General features: G+C 36.2%; 1 protein-coding gene across 1 annotated transcript; it reads left to right on the forward strand.

Annotated features, from left to right (window-relative positions):
• The first annotated feature begins 576 nt into the window (after positions 1–576).
• glrba (glycine receptor, beta a) lies at positions 577–17155 on the forward strand. Its single transcript, XM_056767703.1, has 11 exons — positions 577–1026; positions 2399–2524; positions 3041–3147; positions 5358–5425; positions 5506–5732; positions 7080–7162; positions 7546–7686; positions 11756–11908; positions 14315–14463; positions 15608–15760; positions 16380–17155. Exons 1-11 carry the CDS (start codon positions 1022–1024, stop codon positions 16674–16676), a joined length of 1509 nt encoding a protein of 502 aa, XP_056623681.1. The 5' UTR covers positions 577–1021; the 3' UTR covers positions 16677–17155.
• The last annotated feature ends 872 nt before the right edge of the window (positions 17156–18027 follow it).

Here is an 18027-nt window from a genome sequence, read left to right on the forward strand (position 1 = left end):
AGAGAGAGTCTGGTAGAGGGAAACTGTGAATGACGTTTCACAGCAGTTGTATTTGAATTGCTGAGGTAAGTTAGTCATTTGTAAAGACCATCTTGAAGCTGTCCAGGGTGTGTGTGTGCTTGTGTGTGTGCTTGTGTGTGAGTGCGCGCTGTGTGAGTGAGCGAGATAGAGAGAGAGAGAGATTTTATGTGCCTCTCCTCTGCAGTATGCTGGCATAACGCCACGCAGTGAACAGAATGGCTTCTCAAATTCTACAACACTCTTGTAGTGTTTTATATCCCAGTCTGCCTGTATTTCCTTTTTACTCCCAATGTAAATGAATTACCTTCATCTCTGACGTACACACCTACAGTGTGCATAACTCTATACTGAGGATAGTACGTCCAGTTCTCATCCCTCTTTAGATTATGTGTGAACACATTTTTCATTCCGTACCTACATGGGACCATTAATCTTTTCTGCCACCTCCTCTCTCTCTCTCTCTCTCTCTCCCTCTCTCTCCCTCACAGACAGGCGCACACAGCCCATCCTGCCCTCATTTAATTTAGTGTAACGAGTTAGAGAGAAGCTGTCATTTAATGTGACTCTAAGGACAAGTCGAGGTGAGGCGGAGCACTACACGAAACCTACACCAAAATATCCATTCTTTTGGCTTTCTTGACTCTTAGCACTTCATCTTTAATAAGATTTGCTGCTTATGCGAGTGCTTAATAGTCAAACATTTTTCGACATCCTTGGTTGGACAAGATACGAGTGACTACATGTTCAAACGCATTCGCGTTACAGCTCAGACCATCATTTGCTTTCGTAACTTCGACTCTGTCGGGGAAAGTGACGCCGGTGCGGGACATCGTCTCATCGCGCGAGAGCACGGCAGCTTCACTGCAGCGGGACAGGTGCATGCACGCAGACTCCATCAATCGCACACATGCCCGAACTGAGCTCGGAGTGAATGGATGTACATACAATGATACACGCGCGTGTGAGCGGAGAAAACTGAAATAATCCATCAGCTTCCCTCATGAGGTAAGGCTACGTAGGGTGTCATTTTTTTTAAACGCTGACATCAGCGAGCGGTTCTTACGTCCATCGTGATTTTGCAAGTTCACAAAGTGACTTATTATTCGTCTTGTGTGTATTTGGTGGTCCGTAACAGTGTTTCGCGTGGTGTGTTCTCTCGTGTTCTCACTGCGGATCCCCAGGGCTGGATCTAGTCCCGACTGTTTTAAACATGCAGTCGGTGAGGCGAAAGCGTTTATTACCCATAATTAATCAGGACATTATTCTCAAGGTCCTGATCGAGATGTGATCTGCAAGAAATGTGTCTCAGTGGTTTTTATATCTGCACCAGTTAATGGAAAACCTAGAGATGCATCTCATTGAACATTGAGCTGTTTAATTTTTTCCTGTACTGTATACACAAGGCCTGTACAGTACATATGTATGTATAGTTATAAAAGTCTTGTTACCCAAATTATGGTTGGAACTGACGTTTCTTTGACACACTATTTGCATTTCATGTGGTTGTTTATATATTAGAAACACATAATACATTTATTTGACAGAAAATATTGTTTCTAATACAATATTGACAAAGTTGACCAAACAATATGTGGTGTTGTTCAACTCCTTAAAGGGATAATTCACCCAAAAATGACATTTTGTCATCATTTGCTCACCCTCAGGTTGGTTCAAACGTGTATACGTATAAGTTTTATGCTGAATAGAGATATTTGTAAGAATGTTTATAAGAATGGAAGAATCATTTACTCGTGCACCCTTGTCATTTTAAACCTGTAGAATTTCCGTCTTCTGCCGAACACAAATGAAGATATTTCGAAGAATGATAGTAACCGAATAACGGCTGCACCCAGTGACTTGCATTGGTTTTTGCTTCTGAAAATATAAGTGAATGGGGACCGCCGTTGTTGTGCATAATAAAGAAACTTATACAGGTTTGAAATGACATGAGGTCGAGTACATGATCACAGAATTGACAGAAAATGTTCTGTGTATTGGCACAGAACAGTTTTAAATAAGATTTAGCATCTAATTTATTACAAATTCCACTAAAACAGTGATATCATCATTTACCAGATTATTTAAATGATAAATATGAGTTTCACATCCCATGCTGACAAGGTTTAAAAAAATGTTGAGCTGTAAGGGTAATGTTAGTAACTAGAAGACAAAACTATAATACTGATATTTTTTGGCAATTTGGTTCTTTGGGACTGAGGCTGGGATATATGAAGGAAAAAAAAAATGAAAGAAAAGGTTTTTACTTTTATGATCTTACCATTTTGGAATAGCATCAGTGTTGTAAACACGTAGCTACTGGACATTCAACAGTGTGAATCTGTTTTTTGCTGACTAATGTGTACCGTCTGTGATGCAGGTGCGCAGTTATGGTTCATAAGGGGCTGATCTTGTTGATGCTGTTGGTACAGTTCTCTTCAGAGAGCGCTGCTACAGGAGGCAAACCCAAAAAAGGGAAAAAGGGCAAACAAGTCATCTGTCCCTCGTAAGTCGTCCAGGCAATAACACGCACTTACATAAACGCACACACATGTGGGCATATCCCATGATGCTTTACGGTTGCCAAGGACGTGAGGTTGTCAGTCAAGGAGAATTATTGTGTTATTAAGTAGAGTGAAGTCTGGTGATAAATAAAGAGAATGCAGGCATCTGTAAGCACTGATGTGGGATCAGCCGCATTCTTTTCATCACACTTTATTACATGCTTGCAAAGCAAGATAAACTGAACCTAGGGCAGTAGACAGGATATTTTGTCAGAAACAGCTCATGGCGTATCTCTGTATGACTAAGCACGAGTGTTCCCTCCTTCAGCTGAACTCGCATGACCGTTCACAGTTCTTGGTTAGCACATGAAGATTTACCGTGGAATCTAAGACAGTTCTTAACTTTGGGTTAATGTTTTTTTAAAGATTTGACACTTGTCAGGGAAAGATATATTTAAACATGACCTTGCTAAGCGCTGTACTGCCAGTATAATGTGTGTCTGTTTCATCATTTCCAGTCAGTTATCAGCAGAAGATCTTGACAGAGTCCCGGCCAACTCCACCAGCAACATTCTGAACCGCCTTCTGCTGACTTATGATTCACGAATACGACCAAACTTTAAAGGTAGACGTCAGAACATAACCGTTATATACATAACTACTTGTTGTTTCATTTTTTACTATAAATGCCAAAAATGGCTCCTAAAAAGAATTGCATAAAGTTGAACACATGTCTAATAGTTTCCATCATAGCTTGTTGTGCTTGCAAGACAATATTTCTCCAACATTCTAGTGGGTCATATGGTGCAAATTTTTTCACCTTAAATCGTGGATACACATTGCATTACATCTAAAACAAGCGATAATATTTGTTTTAGTTGTGTTATATGACCCCTTAAATAAATCAGCCCAAACTGCTTAACAGTCCCGTTAAACCTTTGTTTTGTCTTGCAGTTGAGGCATATTTTTTGCCCTGTGGTTTTCTATCGTACACTTTCAATGAAATAAAGATGAAGATTAAAATCTTGCATTTACTTCAATTGATGGAACATTAATTATTCCAAAATGTAACCAACAGTAGATGGGTTTTATCCAAACATGAAACGGTTTTCAAAAAAGATAAACGAATTCCAAAAAGGTTTTAATCAAGTGGATCAAAAGATGGCGATCGTATTGGTAAACTAGTAACCAACAGTAAATAAAACAAAACCCAGAAATACATAATTCGCGTAAAAAGACGATTAATCACAAGGATTTCATGTTCGCTATGTCAGACTTAATTTTGGAAAATGTGTGTGCATCACCCACATCAAGCGAACGTAAAAATTCTCAAAAAATCTCATTTCAAAACGTTTACTGACAGTTTAACACAATTTTGAATTTTTTTACAGAAAATGGCTCATTACTGTAACCATTTAAAATTGTCAATCCCATAGCATGTTTTGCTAGGAAGAAAAAACGCAGCGATGATGCCTAGTAAGTTTTTATTAATCATACATAGCACATGAATGAATTATATTTTTATAGAAAATTGTACATTAATATTAAAACTACCACTATCATTAGTGAGAAAAAAACAGTGTACACAGTGTGACAAGAGAATATTAAGCTTTTATCTAGAAAATATAAAGTAATCACTTCTTTTTTCCTCTATTTCTTCATTTTATTATACATGAATATTCTGTCATTTTGAGTGTAATTTTTGTTTGTCATTTGAAACATCTAGTAGAGCATCCAAGTATTTTAATATTACTCTGTTTAAATTACAACATACAATGCACTCAGACAAATCGGGACGCGTTACGGTAATGAGAATTTCAGCAGAAAAAACTATAAAATACATAAATAATCAATTCCTATGTTAAAGTGTAAATGTTACGTGTGTTTATAATGATTTTTTGCATTATTTAAATGTTTTGTGTCGCCGACTTTAATATTTATTTAAAGTCTTTATTTAACTAAGACGTAAATTATTAGAATTTAAATCGTCACTGCAATGATGTTTCAGTGGTTTCGTGAGAATGACCCAGCTATAGCGTCATCATAGTTGTTGGATTGTAATTAGTCATTTTACATGAATTTGCATGCTGAATTGTGATTGGTCATCATTCCGAATAGTCTTTTCCTGGATATACTGTGTGCAACCATTCATGTCCACTTTTACACAGCGACTATGTGTTGATTCTTGTGTGCAGGAGACAGAAAGCAAAATGTGTGCTGTCATGACAACAGCGAAGTCGGTCTGATGCAGTATTTAATCAAAACAGAATCAAAGCCTTAAACTTCACTGTTTCCTTCAGGAAGCACAAATCTAGTTATAATAGCACGTGTATGGTAGGTGAACCGTTTTGGTGTTTGCTCTATCAAAGTCAAACCTCTCAGACCTCAAACACGATGAAAGAGCAACTATAATACTAGATCCTATTACTTTTTTGAGAAAAGTCACAAAGATCTTAATAGATGACCTCATTAAAATGATAATGTAGTCACTGCGTCAGAGCACAGCAGAGTGTGTATTGTACAGCTTAATTGGAATACGTGCTGCAGTGGATCTCGGGACCCGTAGATCCATAATGTGTCATGCTGAACCCACTGGGATAAGAATGTGTCAGAAGGAAACTATCAGATCAATGGGCTCCTTCCAAAGTCCGTGGTTCTTGCATCCAGCCGAGCATGAGATATTCTTACATTTGAGAACATCCACAGAGCATCACACTAACACACATCTGTTTTCCACTGCGGGGAATCTGAAAATAGCGCACAACTTTTATCCCACGCACATGGTTGATGTCCTTAATTATGTCTCTCTCAAGGGGTGCTATCATGTGTTTGTAGGAATCCCGGTGGAAGATAAGGTGAACATCTTCATCAACAGCTTTGGCTCAATCCAGGAGACCACAATGGTTAGAACACACAGTATACCTATATGCTCATTTTATGCTACCCTATAGTAATAGTTGTGTATGCAATTTTGTATCTGTAGGATTACCGTGTGAATATATTCCTGCGACAGCGCTGGAACGACCCTCGACTGCGGTTACCGGCAGATTTTAAATCTGATTCATTGACTGTTGATCCGAAAATGTTCCAGTGCCTTTGGAAGCCAGATCTGTTTTTCGCCAATGAAAAAAATGCAAATTTCCACGACGTTACCCAGGAAAACATACTGCTCTTCATCTTCCGTAATGGAGACGTCCTCATCAGCATGAGGTAAGCCACAGTCAAACATTTAAAAGGTTTGTGAAGATTTTTTTCAAACTCAGGTCTAAATATGAAAAAATGCGCATTTTAGAAATGCCAGTTTACCAGTTTTGTTAAACCAGCTACACCAACTCCAATGCTGATATGTTGCCATGCAATAAGTATTATTAAAATTGAAAAGTAGCACTGTATAAACAGTATTTATATAATAGGGAAAACTTTGTTCTGTTGAACACAAAACATATATATTTTGAAGAATGTAGGACAGCACTGTTCTGGTGCACCTTTGACTACCGTTGTAATTTTCCTACTATGGTAGTCAAAAGTAATCCAATTTTTTTGGATGTAAAGCATTTTTTCAGATATCTTTCTCTGTGTTCATCAGAACTAAGAAAAACATGATGATAGATTTTTTGGGGGGGGGTAAACTGTCTCTGTAAAAATTCATAATTCACATATAATAACAGAAGCATTAAAGTTCTAATTATTCCAGACCCTGGAGTTTCTTTATTTCTGACCCTGGAGTTCCTTTCACATATGTGAGTTGCATATTGGACTTTTGACATCAAGTACTTGTTAGCCAAAAGATATATTCATGGATATAAGATACATTATTTTGTCTATCTTTACTGTGGATTTTGTTCTGATGTAGCCTTTTAACTGCAACATTGCAGCATGGGTTTTTGCTCAAACTAAAAGGCTCTTTGTGGCAGATGAGAGAATATTCTAGTTCTTCTTTTTGCAGTGTGTGTGTGTGTGCCTTAGGGTGAGACCCCCACACTAGACCCCCCCTCATTTGCTACTGATGCTCCACATGAAACCAGCACTAATGAACCTTGCAGAGTGTGTGTGTGTGTCTGTGTCTGTATGTCCTCTCTTCACATACACTCTCTCACACACAATATGTCTGTTCTAAACTCTGATATTACTGCATGTGGTGACAGATGCTGTCATGCACTTTTAGATGCCATAAAGACAAACTGCTATATATACTATTATGTTTTCCATATATTGTATAACACTTTTAAACTTGAAATAGTATACTATATGTTCTCATAATGAATAAATGTATGTGATTTAAAATTATTATTTCTAATAATAAGGTATGCCTGCTATTGCTCCATAATGCAGTTGAGTAGAGACGATTTAAAAAAACAAGGAACAAAAAAATTCAATATACATTGGAATAAATTAAAGGTACATCAGTGAAATAATGCTGTATAGCTATAACACATTTTAGCAATTGTCACTCTTTTTTTAATTTAATTTAAAAAATTGTCAGCGATGTTCAAAAGTCAATACTTTTTGGGGGATTTGGTTGTTTAATGTAGGATTTATTCTCAATTCCCTTTTCAGATTGTCTGTTACTTTGTCTTGTCCTCTGGATTTAACACTCTTTCCTATGGATACCCAACTCTGCAAGATGCAGTTAGAGAGCTGTAAGTGAACACACGCATGCATGCACACACAAAAACACGCACACACACACAGAAACACATATCTGGTTCACTATCTCCGTGGGGACAGTCCAGCTCAATCTTGGTCCCCACGGTGACACGAGTCCCAACACATTTTTTTATATTTCAATACATATCATTCTGTATGATTTATAAGCTGTTTTCCGTCTTGGGGACCTTAAAATGTCCCCACAAGATCAAAAACTACTGTTATTAATATCTTTGTGGGGACCTAATGATGAATACTAGCACACACAGACACACACACACACAAACAGCTATTCCTGCAATGAAATGGAATGAAATAAAACAATTGTATTTGAAGACAGGTTTGTAACTTTTTGTGTTCTCATGTGTGTGCACAGTTGGGTACACCACAAAGGACCTGGTGTTTATGTGGCAGTCTGGGGACCCCGTTCAGATGGACAATATTGCTTTGCCACTTTTTAATGTGAAACAGGAGGACATTAAATACGGAAACTGCACAAAGTTCTACCCGGGAACAGGTATATATTGACACACATCTATAAATGTAGGCTCATATTTCGCTGTTTATTAAAGCAAGAGAAAATCGAAAGGGAACATAGTGTTCAGCAAGCCAACAGTATGAGAGAAGCACATACACATATAAGAAAATGCTGACCACACACCTCTGTTACGCTCCTAATTTAGACTTGGATCAATCAATACTTCTGAGATGCGTAGCTTGGTAGAATCAGAGCCAGAATCCTCGCATTTAACATTTGGAACAGCCGAATGAAATACATTTTAAATGAATGTTGGATTTATGAAGTGCTTTGTTAAGTGTTGCATGGCTGAGCATCTCATCCTGTTTCATCAAGCTGTGCACACCTGATCCATTCCTCTGTTCCCATGCACTTCACTTTATGTTCCTTTATGCCGGCTGCGTTTGAAATACTGTAGCATACGTACTGTACTGTACATACTATTGATTTTTCTTCTGCACTATTTGCAGTGTGCAGTATTTATATTGTGTGACCGGCTACATTTGCCAAACAAGTTTCATATGCAACCGCACACTGAACACTGTACGTCATACTGTATCCCCAATGTAATTTTGATTGCCAGTTTTTGACGAAATCAACCACATTTTAACCTGTTTAACCTTTGTTTCAGACTTGGATTAGGATTATACAAGCAATTTGCACAATTTTGCATACTATTTCTATAAACAATAAAGTATGCAGCATGCTATGATTCTGCTGCAGTCTAAGCCTGGGGCACGGTGTTAGGGATGTTGTTGATGATGGTAATGTTGATATGATAGTGATATTGATGCACAGCATGTTTTCCATGTGACGTGTGGAGTTATGTAAGTAAATGTGTCAATTCAGCAGTGTAAATAGGTATTTATAATATGTATTTCTGTTTTGATGAAGTTCTAATAAATGCCGTTCTTCCATGCATAAGACTGAAATGGAAAAAAACAGGATGGGTCTGCAGTAAGTTGCCATGCCTGTTGTGTCATTTTGCGTTGTGGGGTACACAATGTCTCTCAAATGAATCCCTGTTGTGACTGGAGCAGTCAGTGTGGGCCTGTATATTTCACAACGTTATTCCCGCATATAGAAAATAGTTGCTTGCGCTATAGATATTCTGTGTTTTTCTTCTTTGCAAACCTAACTGTGTTTGGTGGCTTATGGAGAATATTCAACATCATTTGTTATTTTTAAACTTATTTAAGAGTTACTGAAAAAAAATAGCAACTAAATTAACTTGTGCAAAGCTGAAAATCACCTAAATATCTTAAGGCTCAAAATATATGCAAATATTGGGCAACTTTCAAATTACTTATTTTATTATGCGGGTTAAAATTGGAAGGATTTTGTTCATCAGCTGTCATTCTAAAAGTGGTCATATGACACGGCTTAAACGAATACTATTGTTTGTTTTAGATGTAATGCAATGTGTATACACAGTTTATTGTTAAAAATGCTGTTTTATTTTTTCACATACCATGCATGTTTGTATCTCCTCTTTGCCCTGCCTCTCTGAAAAGCAGTTTTTTTCTATAAATCTCATCGCTCTGATAGCGAAGTGTGCTTTGATTGGCCGATTAACCAGTGCGTAATGATTGGTCGAATACTGCAAACGTGTGATGGTAATGTAACGCCTCTTACCACTTTTGGAACATCTGGTTCCAAGCAATTGTACCAACAGGTACGCCCACCTTACTTGCGTATACATTTGGGCGGTCTTAGTCAACTCATACCACGAACTGATGTGGATTTATGGGGGTGTGGTTACTCGAGGCGTTTCAGGCAGGTCTGTGTGAGCATTCGCTTTTAGATAGAATAAATCTTTTAATCCAACACTTTCATTCTTGAAAGTTTACGTGTCTAATACATTCATGGGCAAATTATAACACACCAAAGACACAGAAAAACACGTATTCGCACCATATGACCCCTTTACGGTAATATAAGGTTATTTACGTAAATAGGGGTTTTTTATGATTATTACTTGACCGTTATTTTCAAACGGAAATGTAATGTGGAATGCATTACAGTGACTTTAAAATATGTATTTTATGTATATGAGTGTCATTTTTAATTTTGGGTATTTCGGCTGGGGCTGTTGGGCTAGTTTTGGGCTCATGTAGATTGGGCATTGGGCTGGTTTTGTTAGTGAGATCGGGCCACTCTGGTGTTTCACAAATTGTCTTAAGTGTAATATATTTCTGAAAATATTAAATGTTAAATCAAATGACCTATTCAGTTGGGGTTCAGCAGTCCCGATCCCAGGCAATTTTACCACGCAAGGCTAAAAACAGCTGTTTAGAAAACCGCTGTGTTGTTTTTATCCCTTTTACCCAAGGGGCCTTTAGCTTTGTTGTACCGTACCTGTGTAAAAGTTGTGTCATGGAGAAGAAGCCTGAAGGCAAATTAAACATTGACACATGGCATCCTAAAATACTCATTACCATCACCTGTCTCAAGCAACAGATGTCCTACATAAATGTGCAAGTTTTTTGTCTGTCATGTACAGGCATAGTCTTGTCACATATAACTGTGTTTACCGAAATCAAAATATTCCATCCATTTTTTTATTTATCTTGTACGGTGCAAAAAATATTTTGCAGGGATGACCGGCTGTCTTATCCCTTTTTTAGGTGACTCTCTTCATAAACATATATTTACATATGTACAGTTCCTTGAATGTAAAATATACAGTATCCTTGGAAGAATTGACGTGTATTTCTCCTGCACGAATCTCTTACATAATACAATATTCACTTCTTATGTAAGAAAACAGAACAGCGCAAATCTTACTCACCGAAATCACACAAACATAGATGGCAACACCTTCACAAACAGTAAATAATCACAAACACACACACTAACTTACAGTAAATGATCAGAGAAACAATCACACCACCAACAGATAATAACAAGATCATTTGAAGCCTGGCCTTAATAGTCTCTTAAATTGTTTTATGTTAATACAGTCATACAGAGCTCACGGCATGAGATGCTACATGACAAAAACTGAGGATATGATATTTTGATGATGCGTAAGTCAAAGCCCTGGCTGTATAGAACACTTATGTTCTTTTTTTAAATTCATTGTTCCGTTTCTTTTTTTTGTAAGTGATGGTACTATATATGTGATTAATGGTTTTAGTATTTCATTAGTGCTAATAAATCATGTACATTTTTATGGCATGTGTCATACATTTGCCAGGACTAGCCATGGTACTCTCTGCCACTCTTTTTCCTTCTGTGTATATTTTTTGTGTGCAACTACATTACTTTAGGAAGAGCTTTTGACAGCTTGCTGTATAATGTGGCGTGTTGCTGTCATTTCTGAGGGGTTACGCAGAAATACACCTGGACGTTTTATTGACCATTAAACAAAACCCCTTATATCTCGGACATTGCATAGGATTCTATATGGAGATACATATGGCCACCACTCACTGGAGTTACCATGTATTAAAATGTTTTTAAAAACACACCCAGTGCATTCATATGAAAGAATGTAAATGTCAAGGTTCTTTTCACTTTACCTCATATGATAAATTCAGTGTATATTTTTATAATTCTTTTGTTTTAACTGTAGTTTATTTTTTTTCTGGCAGATGTTTAACTTAAAAGTAAAAAGTTAAAATTTACACACGCATACAGGCATGTAAGCACTGAAATATAAATTAATTCTGCTCAGATGTGTAAATCTTATCCGATGAGAAAGATATTTTCTGTAATACAGTAATACAGGCCCTTGTGGACTATAATGCAGAGAATAATAAAAAAATAAAAAATTCATATCCTTACTAGTTTATTTATTTGTCAACAATATTTATAGGTGGATTTCTATACAACACGTGCATAGAGCAAATATTTTTCCTGTTGCAAATATTATCTCCCCCACATCTTGCATTTTTATTTTGTGTTTGTACTGTAACATACTGTGGATGAAATTACATTTTATACATTCCTGTCAGCTAAGACTAATTTCGTAACTATTATTTTAAGCATACTAAACTATTTAAAAAACCCAAATTGTACATTTTGGAATAATAATGATAATAATAATAATTTTCTCTTTCTACAGGTTATTACACATGTGTCGAGGTCATCTTTACTCTCAGGAGACAGGTGGGCTTTTACATGATGGGTGTCTACGCTCCCACACTGCTCCTTGTCGTGCTGTCATGGCTGTCCTTTTGGATCAACCCTGACGCCAGCGCGGCCCGTGTGCCCTTAGGTCAGTCAGCTTTCTCAATCAGACAGAGAAGACGTAGAGCTGACGGTCAAACAAAACACGCCTCACACAGTAGATGGGATTGAAATTCCAGTGTTGTGTTTTATGACCCGTATCGAGACGGTAGGGCTCAGTCTTGCTTCAATTACCCATTTAATGCTTTCGTAAGGCATTTTATGTGACCAATGGCCTAGGAGTAGTTTATCGACTCTACAACCTTTGGGAATAGTGAGAGCCTCCTGATTCAAACAGCTGTCAACTTGAACATGAAAAAAATAAAATAAAATGGCATGGGCAGGGTTTTTAAAGTAAGCATTTAATTACTTGGTAATGTGTTTTAGGAGATTTTAACTAACTTCACCAACATACCTTCTCTCCAAACCTGCCCTCAAAAGATAACAGTGCAAACTAATTCACAGGCAGACAGCTTTTCTGATTTGAACGGTGTAGGCTGCACATTCTTTTCAGTTTCTAGAGCCTAGGGCTGTCAAGAGACAGGTGTGATTTCTCAGGACACACATCTCAAAAATATCTGTCAAGCAGTAGGGACATTTTATGCATGGCACTTTAAAAAAATAGCTTACAGATTGTTAAAGATACTCTATAGGTCTATAGCTTTTAAAGGCAAATTTTTTGTTGTTTGTTCACGGCATTTCAGTGATTGATGTTATATAAACGGTGGACATCGGTGGAGATCGTTTGAAACTGATAGATGGTACGGTCCCAGTGCTAAAACATGCAAGACATGAACTGTTTGTCGGCAATCGGAGTTTACGTGCATAATGTAAAAAACACACAGGGATTAATGCGATGATGTATTGTGTGCTCGTGCTGTAGTTCCGTCCCCCTGCAGCTGTATCAATCTTTTATAAGTTTGATAGAACTAAATACTCTTCGAAGATACGACATATGCAATACTACTGAATAGGGACTCAGGATTTATATGAGATTGGCTGAAATTGAGTGTGTTTACCCGATCTTTAACAAATAAAGTACTCTGGAATACTTAAGACATATGTCGTTGCATTCTGCAGTGAAATATTTTTGTTAAATGACCACCAAACTAAAACAAACAAAAATACTAAAAAAAAGTTCTTCACAGTGATCCCACAGAGGAACTATTTTAGTCAATTTCTTTAATTTACTCAAGTTCTTTCATTTTATAATTGAAAGAACATTTTTTCTACTACAAAGAAGCTTTTGTGAAACTGAAAGATTCTTTAGATGTTAAAGGTTCTTTATATAACCATTCAACTAAAAATGGTTCTTGGCATTATGCAACAATCATTTTTAAGATTAACTATTTGATGTACCTAGCAACAAATCGTCTCCACTCTGTGTGATCTATTTATTAACAAATAATACAACTATCATGTGCAAAAAATATATTGAATTTTTAATTGTGAATTCCAAGAAAATCAAGCAACGGCATTTGGGTTTTCAGTCCCCCAGAGTTTTTCCAAATAAACTCTTAATTTCATATCCATATTTGACTTGTTTATTAAGCATCTATGTAATCAATTACATTTTGAATATAAATCACTTATTTAATGTTATGAATGTAAAATCTGCCTTAAGTATTTTATTTATAAACATTAATTATACATAACAATTTGCACCCAGAAAAAAACTGAAGAAGATAAACAGCAAAAATGTAAATAAAAAAATATGAATAAAGGCAAACTAGCTATGAAACACAAGCAACTTCCATGTGTCGCTTTTATGTTCACCTGAAATTCATCCCATTTGTCCTTTCGTTTTTCATATCCCTCTTCTCATAGGCTTCACCTTTCCTTCATTCCATTTTCTCATTTCTTCATATGTCCATTACAGGGATGGCTGTCAATTTCAGGTTAGTTCTAATAATTCTTAAGTTGCATAAACAAATATGTATTTACTGTTTATACACATTTATATATCCCTCTTCTGCCTTCCCATTTACCACCACAACCTTTTTTGTTTTCCAAGAAAAAATATTCCTATGAAGTTGCTCATTCACAGCTCAGGTAATGTGATGAGGCTGTGCTTCATCGACTCAGATCTCAGATGTTTATCCAGAAATGGATTAGAAGAATTAAAAAGAGAAACACATTAGATAATCGTTTCAATACATGAAGAGTGATTAATGTAGAATATAGATGTAAAATAAACTAGATTTGTGTCAATTTGATGAGAATTGTTCATTTTGAAATCTTCAATAATACCGTTTTGCCTTTTGACTGCAGACAGCGTCTGTTTGTTGAGATCCATTTGAAACTTTTTTTTCTCAGGAGAAATATCTAAGACACCGGAGACTTAAGCAAAGTTTTCATATGCTCTCTTTTTGACCTCATTGTCTTGGAAAAACAATTGAGATCTCGTTTGTGATTATTCCTTCTTATGGGTGTGTTTCTCTCTTTCTGTCTCTAGGTATTTTATCTGTTCTGTCGCTCTCATCTGAGAGTATGTCTTTAGCATCTGAGCTTCCTAAGGTTTCCTACGTGAAGGCTATTGATATCTGGATGATTGCCTGTTTGCTCTATGGTTTTGCCTCACTTGTGGAGTATGCTGTTGTCCAGGTACTTATATGGATTGTACATATGTGTTAAATAGTTTGGGGTATTTTTGTATAAGTCCTTTTGTACGTATCAGCAAACAATATATGAAATGTCTCTGTCAGTTCCATGGACAGTGTCTGTTCATTATATTTAGTCTATATGTTGCACAATAAAGCCCCTGATCTGTTTCAAAACAAAATAAAATGTTTCAATACCAAAAGTATTTACAATATTCATCATAATAAAATTGTCTTCTGCAAGTAATATAGTTCATAACACTAGCTATGGATATTTTAAGGTGCCAAGGATTCCTCCAACTTGCCGCATTCATTTAGAATGTGCCAACACAGGTGTGCATTTATTAGCTATTTTATAAAAACTATAAATTTGTGTTTTGAAAAATGGTTTCTTTTCAACCAAGTCAAGACATGTATAAATGTGCTGTCACAGTGTGATATCTGTGTTTCCAACATATCCTGTGTATGTGACATTGACAATGACAAACTACATACCTTATTACCCAGAATTCCAAAAATAGCTGTTTCTTAAACATGTAAGAGAAAAATGCTGACACGGAAACACACTCTTTCCGGGAGCAGGAACTAGAACAGCCTTCAAAGCTTGAAAATACAACAAAGTCTTACAGAGAAATAAAACCATTGCTATGGAACAGATATGTCACTGGTCACAATGTTTATAGAAGATCTCCAGATGTATAACTGGGGACACATTAGAGATTACAATGGTGCAGGATTAAACTGGTATTCTGCTGAAATGCACAAATGTGTGTCGTAATTTATGCACCTTCATGTCATTTAAAACCTCTATATCTCTCTGGAACACAAAAGAAGATATTTTGAGAAAAGTACCCGTGGTTTTGTATCCGTACAATAAAGGTCAATGTTGTTTGGTTACCAGCGTTCTTCAGAGTTTTATTTTCTACTGCAAAAGAACGAAAGTCATACAGGTTTGAATGACATGAGGTTGAGGTTTTTGGGTGAACTATCCCTTTGCAAGAGTATTATTGGTGAAATACAGTATTTGGATTCTGAAGCCACATTTATAATTGAATTGCATTAGATAACACAATTATACTAAACATATCAAATATATGATTTGGTTTAAGGTGTCCTTATGATGTTAATTTGATCTGTTTGTGTCTCAGGTGATGTTGAACAGCCCTAGGCGAATTGAAGAAGAGAAAATAAAAATGGCAGAGAAAGAAAAAGCAAGAGAACTAAAAGAGAACAAGATACCCTCTAAAACAAACAGTGTCAATGGAACTGGAGGGACCCCGATACATGTCAGCACACTACAGGTCAGTGCATATTCTCTCGAACATGTGTAATTTAAGTAGTCTAAATCTGTGCATTCATGAAGGAAAACGGTGTGTGTGCATGCCCGCGTGTTCTCTTTATCTAGTATGTTTGTGTGCATGGATTTCTTACATGTATAGGGTATGTTTCTCTTCTCTTTATGTAAGATGAATGTATGTGGTAATGGGTGCATGGGGAGATGAAATGGCTGTAATTGAGTCTACAGCTCTGAGCTTGCTCAGTTTGATATGGGTGCAGAGAAGTGCAGAGGATTCTGGGGGACTGAGATAATGTGACCCGACACCAGTGAGGCCAGAAGCTATAAAAGAGCAGCACGGGGGTTCATAAGCGTGTGTGCGTATGTGTAAGGGGTAGAGGTCACATTTCAAACTATATTTAAGAAAAATGTCTTACGAGAATGATAGAGTGAATATTACAGTGATACTGTAATACCTTATCTACAGTTTTTTTATTATGAAATATTTAAATATACTGTGTAAATATATATAATATATATTTATTATATATATATATTTATATATACAGTATATACATGTATACAATATAAGTATTTATTTGCTTAGATTTTTACTACTTGTACATATGTTTATGTTTGTCTAGGTTGTAGAGAACCGCTGTAAGAAGGTGTGCACTTCTAAGTCCGACCTGCGCTCAAACGATTTCAGCATTGTCGGTTCTCTCCCACGCGATTTCGAACTCTCCAACTTCGACTGTTACGGCAAACCCATCGTAGTCATGAATGCTGGTGGCAAATCGCTAAACAAGAACAACAAGAAGCCATCACCTCCAAAACCTGTGATACCTTCAGCGGCTAAATGTATTGACCTTTATGCAAGAGCTCTGTTCCCTTTCACTTTCCTCTTCTTCAATGTTATTTACTGGTCTGTTTACCTGTGAACATGAATCACAAAAAGTGTATTAATGTGTGTCTGTGTGCTTGTATGTTAATGAGGGAACGTATAATGATCAAGCATGAACAAAGTGTAATATCCTCATCTTTCACATTCTCTGGTGTCTTGTTTGGACCAGTTAAATAGTAAACTGGTTAAAAACGCTAATTTGTATTTCACTTCCTTATAAGTAGTTTTTTGAAGTGTGTAGCTTTAATAATATGAGAAAGCATGACTTTAAAGGTGGCGTGTGTTTCGCCATGGTAGATACATATCCATCCCATGATGCCCCATGCCAACACATGCCTAAATGTGAATTGTTTATAAACTCAGGCAACAATGTGTCATGTGCTTATGGATTTAAATACTGTATCAGATCTGGACACAGTCTGGTGTGTATTTAGAATTCATAATAGTTTTGTTTCTCTGTAATGAGAAGAGGATGTTACAGCTATAATAGAGCCATATAATAAAGATCCTTCAGAAGCAAAATGTTGATGTCAGATGTTTTCATGACAGGTCTTTTAAGATACAGTAGAACTGGATTGATATTATTAATTGACAATGATATTCATTCTGAAAACAGCCCATATACGGATATACTGTATACATGTATAAAATCTTTCCCTATCAAATTGATGTCGATGATGACTATCGTATTTGCAAACGAATTGAATAGAAAAAAATCAATATTCTGTTGTCATTTACTCGCCCTCAAGTTGTTTCAAACCTACATTTTTTTGTTCTACTGAACACGTAAAACTGCTTTAGAACTGTTGATTTCCGACATTCTTTATAGTATCTTAATATGTAATAGGTAAACTATTTGGTAGTACAAACCAAATGACTAGATAAATGTTTAAATAAAAATATATTTAAAAACATAATGTACGGAAAACCGTACAGCACTCTAGACATTAACACATAACAAAGGCTAAATCAAGTCACAGCTAGCAACTGATGTGATTGACTAAATTTACCAATCAAACTCAAATCCGGATATACAGCATGTACATTTTGAGATTTGGTTAGAATAATGAAATCTTAAAGGAACAGTTCACCCAAAAATGATAATTCTGTCTTCATTTACGCACCCTAACATTGTTCCAAATCTGGAAGAATGTTTGTAACCAATCAGTTCTTGGCCAACAATGACTACTGTAGTCGGAAAAAGTATTTGATTTGTTGATCACAAAATAAGATATTTTGAAAAATGTGGGAAAAGCACAGTGTTCTGGTGAACTTTTTGAATACCATGCATTGTTCTGTTTACATACTATTGTAATCAATGGTGGCCAAAAACTGTTTGGTTACAAGCATTCTTCCAGATATCTTTCTTTGTGTTCATCAGAAAAAAT

This window comes from Triplophysa dalaica, chromosome 2 (assembly GCF_015846415.1).
Source record: "Triplophysa dalaica isolate WHDGS20190420 chromosome 2, ASM1584641v1, whole genome shotgun sequence".
In the NCBI taxonomy this organism is placed as follows: Eukaryota; Metazoa; Chordata; class Actinopteri; order Cypriniformes; family Nemacheilidae; genus Triplophysa; species Triplophysa dalaica.